Source organism: Esox lucius, chromosome 16 (genome assembly GCF_011004845.1).
Source record: "Esox lucius isolate fEsoLuc1 chromosome 16, fEsoLuc1.pri, whole genome shotgun sequence".
NCBI classification, from domain to species: Eukaryota; Metazoa; Chordata; class Actinopteri; order Esociformes; family Esocidae; genus Esox; species Esox lucius.
Window position 1 is genome coordinate 10,844,237 of NC_047584.1, and position 27,982 is coordinate 10,872,218.

Below are 27,982 nucleotides of genomic sequence, written 5' to 3' on the forward strand. Positions count from 1 at the left end.
GTCACTTAGCTTAGTCGTGCGTGTCAAGGACATATGGTACTTGGTTCGGATAATTCCACATCTCATTTGCACTTTGAACTTATCTGACATAGGAATCCAAAAAATTCTTTCCTGCAACTTGATCCATATGTGAAGAGATGTGATCAGAAAGCTGCGGCGCCAATCTTTCTTCTGACATGTATGTCCCAGACTTTGAGTTGTGAACACAATTCCTTTTACAACGATCGTAAAAGTTTGTTCAGAGTTGAATGGGAAACAAAACTTTGATATTGCTATTCATTTCGTCCATATTATTGGACGTTGAGATTACATTTCTGTCATTATTAAAGGGTATATCTTCTAAGGTGTATGTATTCAAATAAAGTAATGAATTGTAATCCATCATAATTTCTACGTTTTTGTTATCAGATTTAATTGGTTTTATATGGGCATTCCAACATAGTTGCCTTTACCGAATGTAGCTAATGGCAGACTGGCAATAGGCCTGAACAGTAAGTATAAGTTGATAATGTTAAATAAATTAGATTCTCAAGAGTGTTCTCACTTCAGTCTGTGTACAGACTATTTCAAGATCCCTCTCTTTTAAACCCTTGCAAATACAGATTGAAACACATGCTTCAAGTGCTTGGCATGCTGTGGAATTTTAGGCCAGCTCCTTGGATCTCACAGGTCAGTAGGAGTTGTGTACCTATTGTTGAAAGATTCTCAGTTAGCTTGTTTGCATTGTAGCCTGAGTAGTCAACAAACACTCGATGCTTTGTGCTGGGTTAAAACAGCTATATTTGCTTTTGGCTTTTACCCATCTATATAAAGTGTGCTAATGATCCTTATAGGTTAATGCCTAAACTTAGAATATGAGCACCATTTTCTTTTTTGTTTTGGTCAGCATTCAGAACAGTTATAGAATAGTAATATCTTAATTGTAAATTAAATCAGTTAATCTGTGATTAAATCTAAAGCTTGCTTTATAGTAAAAATATTATCATTCCAAAATATTGTAGTAGACTTATCTTATATCTCAAACAGACCATTACAAAAAATATTTCTATTTCCTCAAATAGGATTGTCATCTTTGTGAGGATGACATTTCTGTCAACTTGCATTCATGTTTTTCTGTTGTTGACTTACCCCCACAGCATTCCAAAACATTTTGGAAAGAAAACATTTCACTCATATCATAAGCTGTTATACAGTAGGTGGTATTAAATAGAATCCTGGAAGCACTGGACAATTACTTTAAAACTGCAGGGTTTTCACAATGGAACAATAGGATTTCTCTGGAGAAAAAAGTGAAAAGAAATGGTGGAAGACAAATTAAAAGGAAGAAGAAAACGACGAAAAGACAATAGATTCAGAGAGAAATCTCTGACTTGCAAACAAGCATTTTTGGTGATTTGTATTTCTCTGTTGCGCATGTGTATCTCTGTGTATGCACCGTGCAAGTGTGTTTTTCATTTAATGCGATGATGCCCATGCAGTTGGAAGAATCATTAGCATAAGAAAAAAGTTTTAGTGCATTTGCCATTGTGCTGAATGAAGAGTTCCAGCAGTCAGACCCAGGGAGAGTGAAAGGATGTAAAGAAATGATGGGGCTATTCAGCTTATTCAGGCCCTGTTTGGGGCTCCCTTCTTTAGGCTCTGAAACCCATGGTGGCGATGTCACTTTCATCTCCCGAGCCAGAGTCAGCCTCTCTCTCTCTCTCTTCTGTGTTCCCCCGTTCCTCCTTTCCCTCCGTTTCTCTCTTTCACACATCTCTCCACAGCTCGCCCCACTTTATTGATCTGCTCCTTTTTCTTCTCTGGAAGTCTGCAGAAAATTTAATGAACCGAATACTGGAAAGGGAAAGGAGGGAGAGAGGGGGCTTTTTTTGAAAACAAATACCAATGAAGTCTAGCGTGCAGGAGGGAGAGTAGAAGAGGGAAAAAAGAACGTTTGAATGACTCCCTGGAGGATGACAGAGGATGACAGACCCCTTCCCCCCTACAGAGAGAACTCAAAAGTTGAGAAAAGAACAGGGTCTTGTCTTTTTCCTACTCAGCTCACCATCTCCTTATCCACAATGAGCTGTACAACCTAAAGTACTAATAAAGTCATTAAATTAACCACTGCATTGTTTTTCTAGATTGAACGTTCCCCTAAAGCTTAACTGACAGTTATCTGGAGTCATGTTTAAAGTTAAGAAAACTGTTGTGTTTAAGAATTTAGTTCATTGTGAAGAAAGAACTACAGCTGGTACATCTCTTTGTAGTTGACATGTTTTCCAGAAGGTTGCTGTCTCACAGTTGTGTTTGTCCCGATTACCAAACATCTTAGGGGTAAACACTAAGTTTTTGTACACTTCCTTTAAAATAATGGATGACCTTTTGCAGAGTTAATTTTAGGTAATGTACAGAACAAATGTGTTTATCAACTGAAGAAAACAGAGCTAAAGAGAACCATTCAAGAAATCAGTAGTAACAAGAACAAATGAAAGCACATTTACAAGTATTTAAAATTAGTAAGCAAATTCAACTACTCTCATATTTTGATTACTAGTAACCATAAAATAAGTGCCTGAGAGGCATGCCTTGACGAGATGAAGAAAACAACAACGAATCGACCAATCCAAGCAATGCAATAAATATGGAGGAGGAGTTAAGTTGCAGTGTATACCAGTTAATGGCCAAAAGAAAGCCACAGACTGTCTCTTTCCAATTCAACTTTTGCTTTTGGGTTATGCAGCAGTGGGTCGATGACTGTTGCGATCCAGTTATTTGTTTGATATATTACATAGCCATGCCGGGTATGTCCACACACTGCGGACATTATATGGTACAAACCAACGGTGCCATGACCGAGGTGCAACAGCATCTCTTCAAACTCGGCAAGAACTTTGGAATGTCACAGAAGACCCTCACAAACATTGTTGGGAGCGTGCACTCAGGTTTCATCACTGCCTGATATGATGATACGAAACCACCCGCAAGAGTATGGCCTTTTGGATGGTGGTGAGATCAGCCCAACAAACCAGCGGACATGGTTGCTGTAGTCCAGGAAATATACACAATGCTGCATGAAGGCGACGAAGAGCCTCAAGGACCACAGCCACCGGAACCATTGGCTGTTCATGATATTACCCATCTTGAAAATTGAGATGCCACCAAAACAGCACCAACCCGCTGGGGCATGGACTCTACAAGGCCGCTGAAGGTGTCTGGCACCAAGACAGTAGCAGCAGATCCTTCAAGTCCTGTTAGTTGCGAGGTGGAGCCACCGTGGATAGGACTTGGGATTGAGATCTGAGGAAACACCTTGAACTCTTCATCACTTTCCTCAAGCCGTTCCCGAACAATGTGTGCAGTGTGGCAGGTCTCATTATCCGGCTGAACGATGCCACTGTCATCAGGGTATATGACAGGTAGGGGTGTACCTGGTCTGCAACAGTTTAGTTAGGTGGCACCTGTCAAATTGACATCCACATGAATGCCCAGACCCAGGGTTTCCCAGAGCATCACATTCCCTCCACTGGTATGTCATCTTCCCACAGTGCATCCTGATGCCGTCACTTCCTCATGCAAAACGGTGCACACGTCCATGCTCGCATGTCCATTGTAGGTGGTTTGGATGGTGGACAGGGGTCATCATGGGACAGGGGTCATTCTGACCGGTCTCTGGCTACGCAGCCCCATACACAACAGTGTGTTGTGACAAATTTCTTCAGTAACAATCATTAACATTTTCTGTAACTTGTGCCACAGCAGACCTTCTGTCAGTTTGGAAAAGACAGGATAGCCAAAGTTGCCCTTGCACATCGATGAGCCTTGGAAGCCCAACACCCTTATGCATGTTTGTGGTTTGTCCCTCCTCTTACCACTGTTGGTAGATTCTCACCAAAGCTGACTGGGTGCGCCCCACAAAACTTGGCATTTCAAAGATGATCTGACCAAGTTGCCAGACCTTGACATATGGCCTTGATAGGACATGATCAACGTTATTCGCTTCACCTGTGAGTGGTCAGAATATTTTGGCTCATCATTGTACAAACCCGATTCCAAAAAAGTTGGGACACTGTACAATTGTGAATAAAAACAGAATGCAATGATGTGGAAGTTTCAAATTTCAATATTTTATTCAGAATACAACATAGATGACATACCAAATGTTTAAACTGAGAAAATGTATCACTTTAAGGGAAAAATAAGTTGATTTTAAATTTCATGGCATCAACACATCTCAAAAAAGTTGGGACAAGGCCATGTTTACCATTGTGTGGCATCCCCTCTTCTTTTTTATAACAGACTGCAAATGTCTGGGGACTGAGGAGACAAGTTGCTCAAGTTTATGAATAGGAATGTTGTCCCATTCTTGTCTAATACAGGTTTCCACTTGCTCAACTGTCTTAGGTCTTCTTTGTTGCACCTTCCTCTTTATGATGCGCCAAATGTTTTCTATGGGTGAAAGATCTGGACTGCAGGCTGGCTATTTCAGTACCCGGATCCTTCTTCTATGCAGCCATGGCATGAGTATGTGGTCTGGCATTGTCATGTTGGAAAATGCAAGGTCTTCCCTGAAAGAGACGACGTCTGGATGGGAGCATATGTTGTTCTAGAACTTGGATATAAATGTCAGCATTGATGGTGCCTTTCCAGATGTGTAGGCTGCCCATGCCACACGCACTCATGCAACCCCATTCCATCAGAGATGCAGGCTTCTGAACTGAGCGCTGATAACAGGGTTGTCCTTGTCCTCTTTAGTCCGGATGACATGGTGTCCCAGTTTTCCAAAATGAACTTCAAATTTTGATTTGTCTGACCACAGAACACTTTACCACTTTGCCACAGTCCATTTTAAATGACCCTTGGCCCAGAGAAAACGCCTGCGCTTCTGGATCCTGTTTAGATACGGCTTCTTTTTTGACCTATAGAGTTTTAGCTGGCAACGGCGAATGGCACGGTGGATTGTGTTCACTGACAATGTTTGTAATGCAGTGCCGTCTGAGGGCCCGAAGATCACGGGCATCCAGTATGGTTTTCCGGCCTTGACCCTTATGCACAGAGATTGTTCCAGATTATCTGAATCTTTGGAGGATATTATGCACTGTAGATGATGATAACTTCAAACTCTTTGCAATTTTTTTCTGAGAAACTCATTTCTGATATTGCTCCACTATTTTTCACCGCAGCATTGGGGGAATTGGTGATCCTCTGCCCATCTTGACTTCTGAGAGACACTGCCACTTTGAGAGGCTATTTTTATACCCAATCATGTTGCCAATTGACATAATAAGTTGCAAATTGGTCCTCCACCTGTTCCTTATCTGTACATTTAACTTTTCCGGCATCTTATTGCTACCTGTCCCAACTTTTTTGGAATGTGTAGCTCTTATGAAATCCTAAATGAGCCAATATTTGGCATGACATTACAAAATGTCTCACTTTCAACATTCAATATGTTATCTATATTCTATTGTGAATTAAATATGAGTTTATGAGATTTGTAAATTATTCCATTCCTTTTTTACTTACAATTTGTACAGTGTCCCAACTTTTTTGGGATTGGGTTTGTATGTATGTTTGGTGGATCATCATTGGATGTATGTTTGGTAGCTCTGGTAGAAAGTCTTTCTGTTTGATTACTAAGCCAACTACTCTTACGAGTTGTGAACAGCTCTTGTTAATGGGGTCAACTTTTCTTCACCACATAGAACTTTATGAAGCAGTGCCACCTCATAATAGGCAGTGCTCACTGTGAGGGGCACAGATATAGGTATCCTGTACATGCCCCTCACACCTCTCCTGGGTGCAGGAGATTTGCAACGCTGCGGCATTTCACCAACGCTCAAGTCATCTAGACATAGTAAATCATGTGTCCTATATAGTAGAACGGCTCACCTGCTCTTTTTGGTTTGCTGTGCAAGTGTGTATTGAATCTTTGGTCCTATAGCACTTATCTTGTAGTACTTTGCAACGCTGCGGCATTTCACCAACGCTCAAGTCATCTAGGCATAGTAAATCATGTGTCCTATATAGTAGAAAGGCTCACCTGCTCTTTTCAGTTTGCTGTAAGAATGTGTTCAGTCTTTGGTCCTTTAGTACTCATCGTAAGCCAAGAAATTGGGAGATGTGGCATTATTAAATCCAACTTTTGAATAAGGATTAACGTTTCTGACTCTGTCTGCCTAGTTGTCCAACTGCACTGTGCCTGCCCACTGTATGCCTGCATTTTCACTTTCTCTAAGAGGAAACAGTAGTTTAGTTAGTAAACGTCCTAGCTACTTCAGTGGATATTTTCACATTTCTACCAGAAGAAATATGTGAAATATGTTAAATTATAGCTGGAAGTTTATCATGGTTGTGATGGTGCCATGAGGTCACCTTGGCAGAGACCTTTACATTTTGTAAACATTGTGTACTTTTTTGTTAGGGTTTTTAAATAGTCAAATGATAATAGATTGTAAACAAATTTGTTTTCTTCTTGTGACTTCATGGCAAACCATCAAGGCTTAGCCTCCTAACCCAAAGAGGTCTACATTGCATGACTAAAATGTACAATTTCATCACAAAGGACGGAGCAACAGAGAGCCAACTGTACTGCCTGTCTGGCTCTGGAGGACCTGCTCATCTTCCCATTGCCCACATGAATCCCCCGTCTTCTAAAGGGATGTGGTGCCCTCCTTAATGTCACGCTCTCCGTTGTGGCTGAAATCACAATTGGTGACATTTGCAGTACAGACCTACTCTGGTAGAATAATTTCATTCTTTCTGTAATGAAAAATGCCATAGGTTATTATAAGTGAATTTTATTGTCAATATTATTATTATTTATCATTACACGTGCATTGTTTTTTTTGAGAACCTAACCCTAAACCATTGTTATTTTTCAACATTAGGCCACTATGATTTTAAACTAGAGACAGTCAAAATGTTGGTGGTTCAGTTGTATACCAAATACTCCACCCTGTGTTTAAACTGTAATTATCTTTCCATTTAAACTGTAATTATCTTTTCGTTACAGTAAAAACAATGTTGCATCCCAGCATGGTTTGTTAGGCCGGCTGTATGTTTCGCATCATTGCATGTTATCCTACTGTCTAGGTGGTTTGTGGCCCTGATGTTTGGTACAGCCGGTGAATGTCGTTGAGTTAAAAGAGCGTCATCATTCTGGACTTTTCAGATACACCACTTTGAGCTGGTCGGACAATGCCGGGCCAGGGGGAGGGGCCTGTTGAGGTTGGCTGAAGTACACTCATGTCTGGAGCTTAATTGATGGGAATGCAATGGCCATTTAGGGGCTGTGAAAAAGGGTCTTGTCTGCTGTGACACGCTCTTTTTATATCGAGCCTGTACTTGAGATGGGGAGGGGGGTCAACATGTGGGGGGGGGGGGCAGAGAGACAGGAGTAAAGTGATGGCAGTCGGCAGAGGAGCAACATTCATTTATTTTAAGAGTCTTTCTTGGAGTTCCTCTCTGTGTCGCCTTGGATGGCAAGAGGACACAATCAAGGCTTTTTAGTGCCTGTTGTCCCACACCCTCCAGGCATCCGGCTCATTCTCTCTCAAGTGTCTGGGGTTAAACAGGATCACATCATATCCGGTCTGGGAGGGGGAATGCAGCATGGCCTGCCCCGCCTGGCCTTGTCCTCTCATCTCCCTCTCTCGCAGGGTGTGCTAGGGATGAACACTCCCATCTCACCTCGTCCATTTCCCCATCTGACAAAGTGAGCCATGACTGCGACACACAGTGATGTGGGAAGAGAGGTCTCACGGGGTTGAGAGAATCCATTGTCATTGAAGCAAATGTATGGCCGCCTCTGTAAAATTGACACTTTGTTGTAAAAAAAATGAGAGCCCACTTTAATTTTAACTATCGATTTAAGCTGTATGTTAAAATCTCAGACAGTCTCCTTCCATGGAGATTGATGTCATTAATCATGGGAGGCAGGAGGCAAATTGAGTGCCTCATCAAAAGGCAAGATGCAAGGCTACAATATGGAAAGAGCTGGTTTCTCTCAAGGAAAAGGGTCTTTATTTCTAGATTTCGGTAATTCTGCAAGGCCCTAATGATCCATTTCCTTTAGGCCTTTTCATATATTTCACTAAATTCTCCCAGTCAATCACAGTCATAAGAAACACTGTCAGGACACAGAGAGCCTTTGGACCATGGTTTCACCCCCCCTCCGCATGTCCACACGGTTCTCTGAGGAAGAGAGGAATGAAACATGAACAAATTCAAACATGTATACAGTTTTCACTGTGTTATATGTGACGTGTCATCACCGGTACATCTCCAGGTTACCACAGCCCTCAGCCAGAGTTCTCCAAACACAGGCTATTAGCTGTGACTCTGCCGGTCAGAGGACTGAGTTGGAAATGGACGACATTTATGTCATTGTGTTCAAGGGCATTGGGCCACTATAAGGTCACTAGTTCAAATCGACAAGGTGAGAAACATTATTTTTCTGTGCCGTAGCGAAGTAATTAAACCTACTTTCCTCCAAGGTTGTTGCTGTAAATTAGAATTTGTTCTTAGCCTATTGACTTGGTAAAATAATGGTAAAAGGAACATTGAGAAACCCAGTGCCTGTTTTTATCTCTCTATTGTTCTGGTTCTTTTTAGTTCGGCAGCCTGGCCTGTTCCTCACCCTCTTTCTCACTCATTTTCTCTGAAGTAACACCATGACTGGAGGCTGCAGAAAGCTGCGCTCACCCACAAAAAAACATATACAACCTATTATAAACTGGTGGTTCAAATCGTGAATGCAAATTTAAGAGCTGTTCTTAGGCATGATGCATTGTGGAGTGCTTGGATACAGAATTAGCCCAAGTTTATTGGCCATGGACCAACCCTCTCATGCCTTACTGCTTAAGTAAGGAATTAAACTGAAAATAAACTAAAAATGCAAGTAGTCGTTTGGGACCAAGACAAACATACTGGGAACAGGTCAGGAGCAGAAGGGCAAAATCTGACCCTTTAGACCTGCGTCCTGCCTGCGTACATATGTTACTGACAATTTTATTAGGTTTCCTCAAGGAACAATAACCAATTTCTAAGTCAAACGTTGTAAATCAATACCATGGTAATGTCTGCAAAACAATAAATACCAACGTTTATAACAGTAAAAAAACACTGTCTCAAATACAGTCTGAAACGCTCGCCTTGGTCGGTCAGCTGGTTTCCTCTTATAGTAGGTTAGCTCAATTAACAACATCTTTTACATTAGGGACATCTTCCCTCCACAGCAACTGGCCACAGTCCAACGTGACATAATTACCGTCACTGTATTCTGTCTTTTCTAATGCCAGTGAATTCACTGTGTGTTGTTTCCAAAGACTGACATGGACTCCCAAGACAATGTAGTATTGTCCTGAGTTTGCCGGCTGCTTTAGTCTGACACAGAGTAGCAGCAGAGTTAGGTCTATGTCGAAGCCGCTGGACGCGCGCTGCACTTTTAACTAGGCGTGAGCTATACATATATTATGTGTGCTCTGTTCATGCTTCCAACACTGGGGTTTTCAGAAGGGTGGAAAAGCCTCAGATGTAAGTTATAAAAGGCCTCCCATGGCTACAAAACAAAGTTGACTTGCTGGTTTGCGCGTAGGGACTAAGAGGCCAAGCGGTTGGCTGGTGGGGCTGTTCTGATTGCGTTCCATATGATGAGCATTATTTACTCCCTGACTTTATGCCAGGCCACAGACTCCACTGTGAAAGACGGGAAGACTAGCTGAAAGCACAGAGCTACTTGTTGAAGCTATGCGGTAGTGTTTAACAACCAGTCCCCTTCTATGGCTCCTCCCTGCCAAACTCATGTCCACCTCCTGCCCTCCTGACACCATTGCACATCCATCTCTTTGATTCAGAAGAGCACAGTAGGTTCTGGGTTCAGTCCAAGATGAGGTCACTTTTGTTTTGGAATCTTTGCACTATATACTGTACCGGTCAAACTTCTGGACACACTTACCCTTTCAAGTGTATAGTGGTATCCAAACATTTGAACGGTACTGTATATGTGGATTGTATTATTGTTTATATGTTGCCCATTGTCATCTCTGTCTTCTGAAAAACTGAAGACTTGAGTATATTTTGTAATGTATATTCTGAGTAGAATCACTAACAGTCATGTATCGGTATTCCTGGGCGCCTCATTGTCAATGTTAAGAGAAGCTTGGAGCCTACTTCAAACTGAGAGTTAGTGAGAGATTTTAAAAGTCACTTCTGGTGTTGGTTTGGTGGAATGTCAGTGTGATTCCCAGATTGTAATGTCACCTCTTGGTGTGCTTGTGACAGCTGGTTAGACACTGAACCCCCCCCCACACACAAGGGCTCTGCCTCAGACAACAGCTAGTGTTGTTCCCTCCTCGTCATCGAGGTATCCAATCTGGGGAGCAGCTGACCAACCTACCACACACACACCAACACTTCAGCGATTGCCAGTCATGAAGTGTATGTATATTGGAAAGATAATGCCATTTTATGCGTTATAAAGCAGTGACAGTAAGGAAAGACAGCGGCGATTCAAACCCATGCTTCAGCAGGACATATGCACCAGAGACAGTGGCACGATGACAGGACCAACCTAGCCTTCGCCAACTTTATTTTCAGTAGACATGGCAAATGTTCGCTTAGTTCCTACTGATGCGTATCAAAGCAGCAAAGTGGAGGTAATATGCCATATTTATTCGTAAGGCAGATGGAACAGGTATTTTAAACTTAAAACTCAGACTGTCACCTCTTCAGAAGGCCTAGACACAACTTCCAATATACGGGATAGGGGAAATGTTTGGCAGTATTAAAGTAGACCGCGCCGGGCAACTTTACAACACTGGATAATGTGTTGTATCAACAATGTGGACGTGTCATCAACAGGCTGTTTGACAAATGGCAACTTTAGGTTAAGGAGATTCACCGTGCCACCCACAAAACCCACCATTTGCCAGTGCATCCTAGCGAGCGTTTTGACAGATTGACTGTTTAGAGTGAGTGCTAACAACATGTTGAGGATAAATGACCAGGCCAAATGCTGCCGAAGTGAAAGAAGCCGATTCTGCAAAGTGGCACAAACGACAGCTGATCTGTGCCCCTAGAATTATCCGATCATCTAGGTTTGGCTTCGGGAAGTAAAAAGTGGGTATAGCCCAAGTAGATGACTAGTTTTTTGCAATACGTGACACAACTCGATAGAGAACCCAAATTAGGAGGCTTGTCTGTTTTGTTTTGAGCAATTAGCTTGTTACCACATAGACAGACCATAACAAAACACTCCCCGACATAAAAACCCCTATGTAATTACATATACATTGGAAATGATCATTGTTAGCTCATATCGAACAGATGGGAAATAACCAATGGTTAGGACATTCTTTTGGCGACTGTGTGTTCGCAGTGAGTCTCTACATCTGTTTTGTATTGGTCGGGAGACAGAGATAAACCACAGGATATTGCATTTACCATCAGGGAGTGGAGGTGGGGGGTAGAGAGAGATCATCCACGGGACTCCTCTTTCCGTGTAGGTCTGTTCATTCTAGGCGTCCCTGGAAGAACATGACCTCTGAGTGATGGACTTGTTGCTTCCCAGTTACGAACAAAACCCAGGGTGTATGCAATGTGCTTTGTCACTTGATTTTCCTCATAGACAAAATCAAATTGGCCTCCTGCTCCCCATGTAGCGTATACATTAACTCTCTACCTGGCTCTGGATAATAGTAGTGCTATCATATCAAAGAGAGTAGTATGGGCAACTGGTAATCTTCTCAGACTTCCTCCTTCCACTGTTTTTCCAATTTGGCAATACACATTTGTATCATTACTATATAGCCTTCAAACTCACCCCGTTTAAACACGTGTTAGTCTGGCCTTTCTCTAAAGTGTGCTCGTATTCGGTTGACTCAGACTTGGATATGGATATGTTAAACAAATAGTTAACTTTCCCAGACCACTGACCAGTAGGACTGCTATCTTCAAACAGATATTTCTTCCTGCAGCTGAGTAACGCACATGACTAATGAAGGCTGCCAGTTTTTTTTCCACCATATATTTTTACCTGACCTTTTTAAACCAGTGCTATAAAATGTTTTCAGGGGTGGATGATTCGCCAGAGACAGTGATTCACCCATCTAGAATGTGCCTGTGTCTTAGCCCCGACTTGTCTTGTGTACTAGAGACATCTGTGGCCCTTAAGCCGAACAGGCCTAATGTGAAATGTCACTCCTGGTAAGGCTTGGAGAATTTGGTGTGGCATTTAATGATTTTAGTTCCAGTGGTAGCTTGTTTATGTGTACGATGTGTCATGTTTACTACACAAGCCATGCAACTTTGAGTGTAAATGAAAACCGCAGAAACGATACAGGGGTTGATCCCTGGCCAAACCGCTGGAGCTCAGATTGAATGATTCCAATTGGCGAGGGAGCTTGTAATGAGATGAACCTGCTGTACAAGGCCTGCAGATGACCAAACCACCACGTGAAGTGGGATTGGGTTAAAACTGAAGTGGTTTCTACAGAGAGTAACGATGCAAATGCACTTACCACAAATGGAACCTCTGTTATGCGTTTGGAGCCACTGAGCTGTTTGCCTGGCTAATATGCTAGTTCTGTTGGATCTGGAATAATTCTTTGGATTGTAGTAATACAACTTTATCTGTTTTGTAAGGGATTTTACTTGTGTCCCCCACCGCCCCCCCCCCCCCCCTCAGCGTTTCACTTACCCCCCATTCTGCATCCCACCTATCCCTCATTCTGACGCCCACCTTCCTCCCATTCTGCCCCCCTTTTAGGTTGTCTTACCAGACATCCAAGCAGGAGACTACCGGTGTTTCCAGGCTGTCTTATGTTGTGTGAAATGTTCTGCAAACGAGACTGTTGAGGGAGGTGGGCTAAAAGCCTTGGAGTCACATGAAATGGAATACATCAGATCTGTAAATTCTTCAGGGTTCTAAACAATAAGTAGTAAGACACAACCCCCCCCCCCCCCCATTATGCTGGTGGTGTTGACTCACCTGAACAACCCCAGACCATCTGATACCAGACAGGAGTATAAACACGCATGTTTTTAGAAATCACATGGTTTTTTCTGATGAGTGTGAACATATATTTTCCATGCGTACGTGTTCCACAGAACTGGTATGATTTGGTTTCCAGTGTTTCACGTGATAGGTTACTTTCTTAACCTGGGAAATTGAACCTGGGTATTCCATGGGGGGAGTCAATGACTTGAACATTAGACTAAAAGGGACAGTGTTTTCTCTTACAGTGTATTGACAAAGCTTTGACTGTCCAATTCAACATAGTGTAGTAGACTGTTTAAAAATGTTAAACAGCAATCACTGGATTCGCTGTATATTGAAATATGTTTTCATGTGAAATTGTCTAACATGTGAAACTGTAAGATGAAATTGTAAGATGGTGTGTGTGTGTGAGAGGGAGTGATAGGAGCATTATCATCTCGAGATAGGAAGAGGAGCACAGAGAAGTCAGGGGATCTTCAAATAAGAATGCCTTCTTTGATGTGTGTTTGCATTCCTTTCAGTGTTGATGAAAGGAGAGATGGTGAACAGTAGTGGAAAATAGGGAGACACTTGCAATTGAATGAGCCTCTAAGAAATACACCAGTTTTCTGAACTAAATCTATGGAAAGGGAGAAAAAGACCAAGACTAGATATCAACATTAAGGAAAACTGTGTGTTTTTTGTTTCAGGTGTAACTGTACTTGTGGGAATAATAGAGGATAATAAAGAACAGAAAATGAAAAGAAGAAGAACTAGTTGGTTTAGGGTAAAATGTAGAACTGGAGTAGGTCATGAGTTAGTTGTTCAGGAAACTAGGATTTTGAATTGAGATATTTAATTTGGTTCCCTTAAGGATAATTGTGTGTGGGCGTGTGTGCCTGTGGCATACAGATCAGATATTCAGCATCAACTACCTAAAGCATAGAGTGTTGTAGTCTGTGCTGTTTCAAGGCTTTAGTTTGGTGGAAGTACTAGTGATTTATCTGAGTAAATACTGGCAGTGTCATGTTGCGTACCAAATGGCCCTATTCCCCATGTAGCCTTGGTCAAATAAAGTGCACAAGATAGGGGATAGAGTGTCATTTGGGATGTACTCACCATTCGGAGGGGTTTATAACGAGGCAGAAATACAACATCTGGGTCTTCTCTCAGTTGTTTACAGCTGTTGCTACCCTCCCTAAACGCATTACTCCCAAATGGGGTCCTACAGGGGCAGTTTCTTTCCCTGTCGATTGTCTCCCTCCGACAGATGCTAGAATCACAAGTAACAACATCATCGGTTTGAAGAGGTTAACTGGAGGACCGGAAACGGAGGTGGGAAATGGCAACATTAAAATAACTTTCTCGTCGCAGTGCACTGTAGAACCTGGATGGAAGAAGACGCTTTTAGTCGTCCCAGGGCCCAGCCTTGGCCAGGTTGGGGCTTGCTCGCTGAGAAGTGGGGTATCGGGCTCGGGGCAGCAGAGGGACAAATCCGAGAAGGTGGGCTGGGGGTCCGGTGTAGGGGATAATCCCTACAGTCCCCTGCCTCTGGTCACGTGGGCTGGGGGGGGGTGGCATGATCCTGTTTGCGCTCTGCACTAGAATGCCCAGCCAACCAGAAGAAAGGGGAAAGAAGAAGAAATGGCCTCTTGTTGTTTGTTCTCCTCGTCCACCATCTGTCCATTCGGTTCCCGACACCTGTACTGTCCTGTCAGAGCCCGACACCCCTGTCACAGGGTTCGATAGGCCTCATCTTCAGGGACAGATGGGGGAGAGGGGGGAGAGGGGGGAGAGGGGGGAGAGGGTGGATAGAGGCTCCAGACTTGTGTAGCGAAGCGGTGAGGGGGATGGGGGTGAAGTCGGGGCCACTTTGCTTCTTTCCCGGCCACACACTTTCTAGCTCCAGCCCTTTACCCAAGCCTAAATAATGGACCTAACAAAGCATGTGTCTATTTAATACAAGGCTTAATGTGTGTTTGTGATAGTAAAAGGGATAGCTTTGGCTTGATATGTGGATTGATTTAAAAGTGGTGCTGTCAGCCAGATGTTTCTATAAAATATGATGTTATCATGAAGACATTGTTTCCTTTTCTGGGGTCATGCCTTTTGGAAGACAGATAGACACCATGGTTTGATATATACTGTGGGGCTGAAGATACCTTTGCTGATCCCAGAACCTGTGATTGGGAAAGAAACATCTCTGTTTCTAATGCGGCAGAACCCTTGGCACTGGCTAAGACAGATAATGCTCCCAAAGAACAACTCCCCTCCTACTACTGTAGCAGGAAAAGTTAACAGCTTCGTACGCCATTGGATTGTGATTGTAAAAGGAAATGTCCCATGACTTGTATGTCTCAGGGACAAAATGGCTACAAGGAAGATGACTTTTATTTGCTTTTGGCATGACAATAAAGACACAGATGCCTTCTAAACCTGTTAGCTGCCCAACTTTTAATCGGCTTACCCTGGCACAGAGATGGGCAGCGGGATGGGAGTAGGTTCATACCAATGGCCACTGGTCTACCATACCTCCAATGGAACACGACATGTTGGAGGACCACATGAAACCAAAAAGAATAGTTCACACATGAGCACACATTCAATTACTTGATAGAGTTCTGTGTGTGGGGTTGACAGTGGCTGGCGTATAACGGTAGGCGAAAATCAAAACGCGTATATTTATTCACTGCATAAACATAGGATATACACTCATTATTGCAAAGGCAATGTATCCTCAGTTGAGGTAAACACCATAGGACTGTGTGCCATAACTCAAATGTTAATCGTGACATAGCGCCGACTAAAAAATAATTTCCAAGTGCTGTTTGTGTTCTTAAGGTTTGAACCTGTCAAGTCCCCTGAACCCTTATAAGAGTACGATTTCAGCAATATAAACAGTGCAGAACATTCTCTATGTTGTACTACTTTACGTTTTGACTCCTAAGTGCCAAGGTGTGTCAACAAGTGTGTGGAAAATGTGTCACTTCACATTGACACCGCGGCAAAGCAAAGTTTGTTCTACAGCATAGACATTTAATGCACTATATTTAGGAGTAGTCCTAAACAACTACAGATCTGTCCATATCTACCCATACATTGGAAAACACACGTTTCCTGAGGTTGTATTTATTTTTTCCCAGTATCCTTACAATCACAAGTTTCATTTGTTTAGACACTCAGTCGGGAAGCCTTTCCGTTCTTTACCTAAAGAGTGAAACCAGTGTGGATAACCATGACCACAAGGTAGTGCCTAGTGACTAAGTGTTGAATGACCTCCCCTCTTAGCTTTAGACCGCTGCTTGTTTGCACTTAGCCGAGGATAATTGTGTAGGTTCCACAAAACTCAAACAAGTGGCTTGATGCCAAGTCTTCTGCCATTCAAACAAGCATGTGAATGTGTTGACATAGTGGCTCGGGACAGACTGCTGAGCGTGTTCTTGTCACACGTTTCCTATGGAGGGCATTTGGAACAGTGTACAGTGCAAAAGGTTTTCATATTGACTGAAGCTTTAAAACTATTGTAGCTAGAATATCGTAAGGCATAACTCTCATGACATGCAGACAAAACCAAGGGATGCATGTTTTGTTTGGCCAAAATGGGGTTTGGAGGACATGCTAGCAGAGATGCTAGACAATGTAATATGGTATACTAATTTCTCCTTTTGTGTAGTTTGACTAAACAGTGCCCAGTGAAACCTGCTTCTTTGTGTCAGGGAACTGAATAGTTTCGGTTTTGAATGATAAATCACAAGCTTATTCTTTCTAATTCATTTCATACCTAAACACAGTGTTGTACTCTAATACAAAGTGTATAGTCACCCTCTGTAGGTCATTTCCTACTTTAACACAGTGTTGTACTCTAATACAGAGTGTCTAGTCACCCTCTGTAGGTCATTTCCTACTTAAACACAGTGTTGTACTCTAATACAGAGTGTATAGTCACCCTCTGTAGGCAATCTGCTGGAAAACCTGCATGGGATGATACAACTTGTTTTTGTGTGTGTTTGTACTTGCTGTGTTGCCTTTCCGTATTTTGTGTCAAACCATCTGTCTGTCTGTCTTGGTTTATTCAGTCTCTCCACTGTCCACCATGGAGGCCTCTGCTCCGACAGCCACCGAGAAGAACAAGCATAAGGGATCAGGTATGGATGGAAGCAGCTTCTCAGACCTGACGAAGAAATCCTCTCCAACTACGGTGACCAGAGGTATGACAGAGAGCTATACCTCTCTCTAAATCAATGGATGCACACTGCAGCAATGCTTCCAGTTAAACATTAGCTTACTTGATATCCAAATCACATACATAGGAATCCCCCTGACATACGGTATTGATAGAAGTATTCATAATAACATTTCACACTGGCCTTATTTCACGTTTAAAGAAATGTGCTTATTGATCCAGTCAAATGCTTGAATTTCAAAATACTTCAGGAAATTACTTTTAAATGGTGTTTCTTCATTTCTGTGGTGCATGTTGGGAAATCCTTTTCATAGTGACTTATTAGTACATTCAGTGGCACGGTAGAAGAGAGAAATGGATAGGGACTGAATGTTTCAAAGATGTCAGAGACTGGGTGATGAAAAAAACACTATAATGAGGGTGAAAGACCTTGTTCCTACCTCCTGAGTATAAACGTTATAAATTACTAAGGCTGTCTGTGTTAACTGTGGATTACACGGAGCATCAGTCCTCCTGACACTGGTGAGGATCGTGAAGTACCTTTGATATGCTGATGAGCTGTATCTGATTTCGCGGCATCGGGTAGTAATGTTTAATGATACGCTTGGTGGCCTGCCATAAGAAGAGCTATATGAGCCTTAATTGTTTAGAGAAATACATATAAAAAAAAAAAAGGATGTTTATCTCAGCACTCACTGGCGCCTCAACAAAGAAATTGTCAAATTCTTGATTCAACTCATAGAGACCAAATAATTGTGATAATTGTAAATGAGGATGTAAGTAATATTGATGTGGCCCAAGAAAGTAAAGTACTTTTATAATCTCACCCGGCACAGCAAGAAGAATACTGGCCAGAATCCGACACCTCTCTAGGTTTCTTCCTAGGTTTCAACCCTACAAGGGAATTTTGTCCAAGCCACTGTGCATCTAATTCTTGTTGTTGCTTGCTCTTTGGTATTTCTAGGTTGGGTATCTGTATGAGAACCTTGTGACAACTTCTGATCTAAAAAGGCCTTTATGAAATAGCTTTGATTGATTGATTAATAACAAGCTGAGATGCGGGCAAACAAAGAAGCAGGCAAATAATGCCCTAGGGAGGGGTTTTCTGTTCAGTCTAGGTAGCAACACAGGGTTAGAGAAACAGACAAACGGGTTAGGGAGCAAGAAAGAGACAGGATAGGAGAGAATGGAAGACTTTTAATTCATTAAACATAAGACATATATTAACTTCACCAGTAAGTAAATGAAATATTTTTATGAGAGTATATGTGTGATGGAAACTCCCCATAGAAGGGGTGGGGGACCATGTTCTAGCCTCCAGAGGTTTGGAATTATAAATTAGTTGTATAATTTTATAATTATATAAATGACTGCGCGGAGAGGCAGTTCCAGTGGATCCTGACATGCTTTCTTCTGAGATGGACAAAGACAGTTAGTGAGAACCTGCCACAGAACCTGCTATAGAACTTGTCAGTGGGACATTTTTACTTCTTAATGAAGGGCTTGGTGGCCTGCCATCGCCCAACTATGATCATCATGCATTCTTTATTCGAGCATTGGCAACAGTGGAAGTAGAACATTTATACCCATATTTTTGTACATAGTTACAGCCCTATGTTTCTCCTTTGTTTTTCGCCTTTTCAATGGTTCTTTCATTAGAGTGGCCTAGATCATAACAGGAATATGAATATAGGGCATAATGTGAATAAATCAATAAGATAGTATATTATTCTTAGTGCCTTTCTCAGAGTAGCCAATATCAATGGCCTCATTCACTCAACTCAATTGAAAACTAGTGTAAAGTCATAGGCTAACCGAAAGATCATCAGAACACTCACTGAAAGGCCTTAAAACTGAAATACACAGATAGACTGCAGATAGGTACTTATCACAGTAGGGGGCCCATTTGTTCTCTTCTCTGTTGAAATGTGTTTGTGTGTTTACGGTAATATTTAGCAATTTATAAAGGTACTTTATACTTCATTTATGAAACCAGTAACAACCAGTGTTAAATCAATATATCCCTACTCTCTGTGTTTGATTACACTTTTTGTATTTTCCCACTTCAGTGGATTTGACAGACAAATGTAGGTCTTTATTATTAACAACAGATATTAATTGCACTACCAAAGCACTACCATCTCTCACCTCCTCTTGTGTCCTCTTGCCTTGCATCCTGCATAGGCACCAGTGTGTTCTTCATCCCTGTCGGTCTCTGCAAAGCAAAGGTTGAAATTGTAATTTATGGTAAAAATAAAAAAAGGTATATACCCTACCATTAAAGCATTTGGGGTCACTTAGAAATGTCCTTGGTTTCCATGAAAACATACATGAAATTAGTTTGAATAGGAAATATAGCTAAATGAATATGTAATACAGGGTCATTGACAAGGTTTGAAATAATGATTTTTTATTGAAATCATAATTGAGTCCTACAAACGTTCTGAGTAATTACAGCCTTGCAGACCTTTGGCATTTTAGTTGTAATCTGAAGATATTTCACCCCATGAAGCACCTCACACAAGTTGGATTGGCTTGATGGGCACTTATATACCATACGGTCAAGCTCCTCCCACAACAGCTCAATAGGGTTGAGATCCAGTGACTGTGTTGGCCACTCCATTATAGACAGAATACCAACTGACTGCTTCTTCCCTAAATAGCTCTTGTATAGTTTGTAGCTGTGCTTTGGGTCATTGTCCTGTTGTAGGAGGTTGTTTAAATCGCCTTTCTAACAAAACCGCTAAAGTTTCATAGAGTAACGCACTGCCCGGTTAGATGTGAGTCTATGATTCTCGTAGTGAATGCATTTCTGGCCTTTACATCTCTTAGTGCAAGAAGTGGAGGGAGTTATTTTGTCTTGGCATGACTCCTCCTTTTCCATGATATGCATCAAGCTGTTTCTCTAGCCGGGCCATGTTAATGATTTTAAATGGGCACCCGCATATTCTGTGACAGCCTGCATTTGTCCGGTGAGGCAGGCTCTTTGAGTGTGTGCGTGCCTGTAGGCTGCCAGGTTGCAACACGACCCCCAAGTATGTACTGTTTATTGGTCTGTCTCTCAGGTTGTGGTTCACCAGTTGGAGGATCCTGTGTACACTTCAGGTATTATATACCAGGCCAATAAATCGTCTCAGTGTTTCAAAGCTAAAGGAGAATTGGCCTGGCTATAGTGGATTTCCTCTCACATAGGCAGAGAACAGTGATGTATATATGTAGGTACACGTTATTTGTGCTACCTGATTGTCTGTTCTTTGTCTTCCAGCAGGCGTGATGCACGCTCTGCACTTGAAGATGCAATAGCTAGACCAGGAAAGCACAGGTGGATTTTTCTATCCTGTAACCCTCAGATTAGAGTTTTTTTCACCCCGCCCCACTCCTATAGCACTGACTCTACAAATGTGGACTGTCGATTGTGACCACTAGTCTTAGCTGTGTCTAGCGTATGCACTAGATGGATGGAGTTGGCCTGTGGAGTGTAATTAGTTGTTTCAGGAGAGTGGCGAGGCAGTGATAAGAACAGAGCGGTGTTTAATCATGGCTGCTGGGGTCTCCACAGCGTCTGCGTGAGTAATGGTCAGGGTGCGAGGGGTTCTTAGGGTTGATGAGGGGTTTATGGGGGTTTGTGAGAGGGCGCCTCTCTCTCTCCCTCTCCTCAGGCGTCTCTTTTGGTCACTGGGCTTCACAGGAGAAGGTGCTCTGAAGGTCAGGCTACAGGGAAAGAAAAATGTGACTGGAGAAAAAAAAGTCTAAAAAGGCTACCCACCCGGTCGACCGCACTCCAAGAGACAGCCACTAATCTTCCTGAGAAAGGAGAGAGGGATTTCTGCCCTTTCGTTCTTTCTCTCCTTCTAAATGAGGCCCTTAACGCCGCTGTGGTTCTGTGGGCCTGTGAAAGGCCGGGAGAGAATAGAGGATCTGTGACTCAGGTTAGCCAGGGCTGACTGCATTCAGTTCTGACCTCTCCCTCTCGTATGTGTTTAACTAACTCCATTGCCCTCCCCTGGTGATCAACTGGTCTAAGAATCATTCTTTCTCTGTAGCATTAACCAATGGGAGTCTTTGCCAATGTTAGACCCGTCCACCACACCAGTTTATCTAAAAGTTTTTTGAAACACTTCATATACTATATATATATATCTTTTTTTTTAGGGCTCATGTTGTGGGTGTCTTGCACAGGACCTGCATTGGTTCAGTCATTGACTCACAGTGGTTTATGCTATGGGGAAAGATACAGAAAGAGATGAATGGCTTCTGACAGCAGACATAGTAATATATATATTTTTTGGAGTGGGTGATGAGTCTGATGTAAAGTACTTCAACAGCTGCTAATGTGTTTATGTGAGCAGTTTCTGTCATCATGTAAGCCCTGTTGCCCAAACCCAAAACCCTGGAGTTGTAAGCGCCATGCTGTAAGTGGTACTGCCGAAGTTGAAATCTGGCTGTGGGGACGCCGAGGCACCGTTGTGAACTCTGACGTGGTTTTGTTAATGAAACGCGCTGCAGTAGTCTAAATTATTACTATTGCTGTCTGTTGCTTAACAGATTAGATGTAGTATGTGGAATTCACATAACCAAAAGTAGCCCGGGACTCGTCACAGCCTGGCTCTCATTTGGATCGCAGATCCTTGGACCAATCTAGTCCCTGCTAGCAACATTAGACAAAATAAGCCTGTTGTACTGTATCAAGAGAGTGATCCATTTTCATTGTGTCCTGGCTTGTTTAATTTTATTAACAGTTTAGCAAGGACACATACCTTGACAGCAGTTGTCCCCTAGTTTGAAATAGTTCTGATAACTGGAATGTACCTACAGCACATGTACATGTACATGTATTGACATTTTAAGCAATAGTACAACACAAACATGAAAAATATCGCCCAAACGATTCTTTTTCATATCCCCTGTTGATTGTCATGTTGGGAAAGAAAGGAACAACTCTATCCAGTGTCATCACTTTTACAAGATTGTGTCAATACTGCAGTGGCTAAGATCCGATACCTGAGAAGACTGTACCAGGCAGGTCTTACAGGAAAGCACAGCTATTGACTGGCCCGGCCCAGTTCTGTATTCCTGTCAGTGTGGTCTGTTCCGATCCACCACACACTAACAGGAACAGACTTTTGTCCTTTCAAACACAGTAAGATAGATTTCATTTCATCAAAGCGGGAAATACTTTAATGTTAATTTTCTGTAAAACCATATAGATCCTCCTTTATTTTGCAGTAAATATATTGTTTTATTAGAAATGTGTGTGAAAATATGTTTTGTCCTGAGCAGTCAGCCTTAATGTATGTATTTATACTTCTACATTCCCTTGACTCTGCATCTACGTCAGATATGAATAAAGATATAAAAGTAGATTTATTGTTTAATGGACACCCCTCTCGATTGCACATTCAGAATGCCATTGAGAATTGCCTCTTGTACCCACACAACAATTTATCCCACTTACAGTAAAGGTGAATCTAATTGAAAAATCACATTCTCTGAAACAATGAAATCCCATGAATCATTTGGAAATCTCCTCAAGTGTCAGTGCCAGTGAGACCCAATGCCCTCCCTCCCTCATTTGAATCACAGACACTCATTTTGTTGTTTATCCTCCTCACCTGTTTCCCTAATCACTGTTCCTACTTGAGTTCCTCCTTTCCCAGTGTATCTTGTTGGTCTCTGTTTGGCGTAGGCCTTATGTTTCAGTTGTTCTGTCCTGTCTCGTTTGTAGTGTTTCCTTTGGTTATAGTTCAGGTTCTTTCATTAAATGTTCTCCGTTCTCCCTGCTCTTGTGTCCTGCATCATCAACAGTTACATCAAGCATCAAGCATTGAGATTCACAACTTCTTCTTGGATTACAGAATCTGAAGTGTGCCTCAGACTGGCCAGGGCAAGCTTTCAAGCATGCTACTCCACTTTTGAAAACAATAGGTTCTTGAAAACAAGGTCCCTAGATGTTGAACTAAATATGTTATTTTTACAAGCATGTCCACTTATAAATGCTTTATTCATTCATTCTCCATACGTAAGAAACAAATAAATTGATTAATGATGCTTGTTTGGCCTGAGTGAATATTAGTCCATTTAATTACACCATTAACATTTCACATTGGTTGCCGTAATATGTTTTGCATTGAGTAGACTGGAGCATTGGTTTGGTGTTTGTGTTTTACATTAGCCCCAGTGAAACCTTGTTAGATTCAACCATCTCTGCATCTCACTCTCTCACTTACACACACAATCTTGCATGCATAATCACTCTTTTTCGAACAAGCAAACAATATAACCGCACAAACTCAATCTCACACACGCTCACACATAGAATGGGTGGGTGCCTCGGGGTGAGTACATACATTCACTCCTTTGGCTTGTAAACCGTTAAACTTCATGTCTTTCAATGGTACACCCCTCTCCTCTCCTGTCTTCTCCTTCCGTCTTTGGTTTCACTTGGAGGAGTGGCCAGAAAGTATAAAGAGGATTTGAAGATTAGATACGCTAATTGAAAGCAGAGGGGACATTTTTTTGTGTACTGTTTTTTTTTTAGACTCCACTTTCCGTTGATTGCAGAGTAGAACAGAGCTCCTTTGGAGAACACAGGTTGTGGTGTACTGGGCAGCTGAAGAAGGGGCTCTGCCTCTGTTGGTTGTCAGGAGCAATGTTCAAATCTGAGCAGTTGTACTCTAGATAGGCCCCTGAGTTTCAGCACAGGGTTCGATGCACTTCTGCTCTCTTGCCAGAAATGGGACAAAAAGTTTTAGATTTTTATTACCGTCCTTTAAATTTTGAGGTTTAGAAAGATTATCTGATTTAAACATTTAGAAAAAATACAATAGATGGAATTTTTGGGGAATATTTCAGAGGAATAGTTCAGATGTTAAGTAATCCAGAGTGATCTCATAATAAATATATACTGTAGTCTAATTAATTAATTGCTCACCGATGTCATCATATTATTAGGATTATATTGATAATGATTTTACAAGACCAACTCTGTTTTAACAACACCAAAGTCTACAGCAAAAGAATAGTCTCTGTATTCTTTTTCCTATTTCTTTAGATTAGCAGAATACACATAATAGCTATGTCTCTAATCTGGTTAAAATGCATGATTAATTCCGTAATAAAAATAAGTCTCTGATATATATATATTTTTTAACATCCTTCTGCCTTCTGCCATTGCTTCAAAGTGTCTTGTTAAGTGTCTTGTTAAAAGTGACAAAAAAAAAGTGCTTTGGGCACCCTCTATAAATCTCTCCTTACCAGAGGCCTCCACCCAGACACATACATCCTTACGCATAGATATACATACACCCACACGCAGCGTCTAAAGACACCCGTCTACATTCCAGGCCATTTACAAGTTGAGGGAGAGGAGTTGTATGCAATATATGGCCGCTTTAAAGGATTAGCTGACACCCCCTTCTACCCAGTCTCTTACGGTCTTTTCTGTCCTCCTTTTCTTCTTTTTCCCCCCTCTTTAATGGGAATGCCATTCCCAGCATGCTCTGTTTAATCCAGGCCTCTGACTCGGAGACGTTTCCTTCCCGTTTCTGAGATCCGATTTGGATCTGTCTGTCCTGGACAGACTCGACAATCCTGCTTCTCCCCTAGGCAGTCTCCGCCCAGTGCCTTCCCTGAATGGAGGGTTTTACACATCCAAAATAATAACAACAGCCAGACCAAAATAGGCTTCGGTACATTCAGAAAAGGGGAATGTCCTCGGACTGTTTTGCTGCCTTGGCGCTCTGGTGTACGTACTAACACACCCCTAACCCCCCCACCACCACCCGACTGACTGCTGTCGACCAGAACCAACTTGGGCCTTCCATGCCTGCTTTCATCTGCTAATTTAGCCTTTTGCCCTCACGTCTTCGAGTGAACAAAAATAAACCGATGAGGAGTTAACCGTATTTGAAACGAAAATGTGTGTGAAGCTGTAAACACAGGCACGGCGCTTATGTAAACAGCCCTGCTCCTGTAGCCTGGTAGACGAGCTACAGGCTATTCCTTCTAGATGCCTGAGGCCAGGGCAGTCCATCTGGCCCTCGTCTCCTCCGTCCCTCAGGGGCCTAAAGGGGAACTTGTGCACAGCTGTGTTCCTATCCAGCGAAAACGACAACGAGCCAGTCATCCAATCAGTCAGCAAGCCAGACAAGCAGTCAGCCACAATTCAAAGTGACGAGAAGTGCCTTTCTGGAGTGATAAGCAGTAAACAAATTCGATATGCGTCTCTTCTTTTAGTTGATAAGGTTCTAGGGAATGGGGTGAGGAAAGTTAATACCGGCATGGATGTGGATTTTGAACAACTATATAAACTGTATTATTGTCTCAGTTGACATAAACACACAATTCCTTACTGCTCTTAGCTAACATGAAATGCCACCAGAAAAGAAAACTGCTTTAGGCCTGTAGCCTATAGAAGCCAGATTTAGAGCGCTTTGTGATTGTGCTGTTGCAGCTCTGTTAAGCTCACAGGAAATTGATGTGTAGCGACACTAGAATTCCTCCTGAGGCCAAGGGAGTTGGTTTGCTGGTAATTACAGATCTAAGGTTACACTGCTGACACTGGCTGGTAATACCATTAGCCATTAGCAATTAGCCCCATTATTGAGGGCTTATAGTGGAGACCGAGTCACATACCACACATTCAATTACCCACACCTGCAAGCCAGTCTGGCTTTTTCTCAGTAAAACCAGTCAAATAAACACATAAGAAATCGTTTTTCTTTCGGTTTAAAAACAAACTGACATGGCGTTGTCCAGTTTTGTCCGAAATAAGAGTCAGGTCAGCAGCTTAGCTACTGAAGGAGGGAGAAATCCCATAAACATTTAGCGAAATGAAGCTTTTGCAGTATTTCTGTGGTCGACGCGGCAGGTCGAATCCTGTCTTAACACCCTTTCCCCCATTATGACCCTTTAGGCTTCGGTCAAAACAGGCGCGCTGTACGCGAAGTAGCCTGCCATTTGGGACGCACCGAACCTACAAACCCAAGGCCCTGACACCATTGCTGGCTACTGGCCTCCCTCCAAGGACAGGACGCAGGGAGGCAGGCAGGCAGACAGCAGGGCTACAGTAAACTGTGGGACCGGCAAAATAAGCACAAAGGGTAGCCTGAGTAAATGCAGCAGACCCAGTGATAACAAACAGACCGAGGCATCCCGGCCCACAACGCTGCCCTGGCCGCCGGCTTGTGGGCTGGAAAGGAGCAACCAAAACGAGCCTTTGTTTTCCGTTGCGCTGTGTCAAAAGTCCTCTTTCGTCATTCTCGTTCCCTAAGCGATGCAGTTAAGGGGTTATACGGCTCTGTTCTGTACTTGTCCCCTGACCCTTGTAATAGCGAGGCAAACGTTATTTCGGTGTGTCACTTTAGGTCATGGTTAAGTACAGCCTCTTCTGAATGGTGTACCGTATTTTTCCTCTCGCCCCTTTCTAGCAACACTCTATGTAGACGAAGTGTACCCTGTGATTACAGTACAGGCTTTGAGACCAGTGTTAACTCAATGTGCGGTTGTCATGGTACTGAGTAAACAGGCCACTGCTAGACACTACCAGCCACATGGAAAACTATTTTGTAATGTTTTGCATCAGTCTGCTCTGGGAAAAGTATCAGAGGATGAAAAGGGATGGGGGGAAATAAACAGTAATTTCCATAACAACCGTGGAGGAATGGAGTGACTGGATGAGTGAAATTCCTTAATGTGAGCTCTTTGGTTAGAAGGTGGGCAGATTTACAATTAAGGAGGATTCCCTATTTATTTATTTAACTTAAAAGTGCAGTATTTAAATGCATTTCATCCATATTTCAGCTCCTTGTCTTGATAAAGACCTGTGACTTCAACCTTATATTAATAATGCATGTGGATAGTTGTGCTTTGCTGAAAGTTGAGCTGAATATTGGGTTGGTCAGCCGCCTACCCTCTTAAACCAGGCCTAGAATGTCGCTAGGTCTGGGGAATACCTATAGGATTTTTTGTTGCAGGGGTGGGAAAAACTTTGTCAGATACGTCTCAAAACACGTTAACCCAATCAAATGAATTGCTTGGGAGGGGCTTATACAGGTGCTCACGAGAATAATGCCTTCATTTTTCCTCCGTCTTTGCTACATTTGTAATATGTTGTAACCTAGATAAAACCTTTCAGGAAATGTGTCCTATGCAGTTCGAAGAAATAGTGAAACCACCCCAAAGCCCGCCTTCAACAAGCCTGTGAGTGGTGGTTTATTCGAAAACTAACATCCAATATAAATCTTGCTGCTGAGAATAGGCAGGTTTCCAGACCTCCAAGGAGGCCCGACGAGATTGGAGGTGTGGCCTCGTAAACTAGACCCACCGTAACATCTACCATTCTACTAAAATGTTCATGTTACAATTTTTTGTAACGCATGCCACTAAAGGTTTTGTTATGTTACGAATTAGATTGAAGGTTAGTGTTAAGGTTAGGAAATAACCGCCCCTGGTGTCCACTATGTAGCCTAGAGCAGTGGTTCCCAGGGGTACTTGGCCTATTAAAACGGGGTACTTGAGAACACAGGCATGACAACACAGGCTTAATATTAAAATTAACATGAGTGGTTTTCAGAGCAAAGCAAAAATCTGTTGGTGGTAGAGTAATTGAAAAGAGTTGGGAAACACTGGCCTAGTGTAACGTAAAATATCTTACATCTCACTGATTCATGTATACTGTCATACTTATTCCCCTGAGATCAGCCTGCTCCGTCACCCTGAGATGCCCCCCACTCCATCAGTGTGGAAGCTCTTTCACATACACACACACATGCTCCACCTAAATCTCCAGATCCGGCTGCTTTAACCCAGGACTTGGAAAAGGTCCTTATCTTATCAGTGAT

General features: G+C 42.4%; 1 protein-coding gene across 1 annotated transcript in view; it reads left to right on the top strand.

Moving 5' to 3' along the window:
- Positions 1-27,982, top strand: part of gli2a (GLI family zinc finger 2a) — an 82,656-nt gene that overhangs the window by 622 nt on the left and 54,052 nt on the right. Inside the window, exon 2 of the mRNA XM_010894755.4 lies at positions 17,035-17,166. Coding sequence (XP_010893057.2) covers positions 17,052-17,166 — 115 coding nt within the window. The 5' untranslated portion in view covers positions 17,035-17,051. The remainder of the gene's footprint in view (positions 1-17,034; positions 17,167-27,982) is intronic.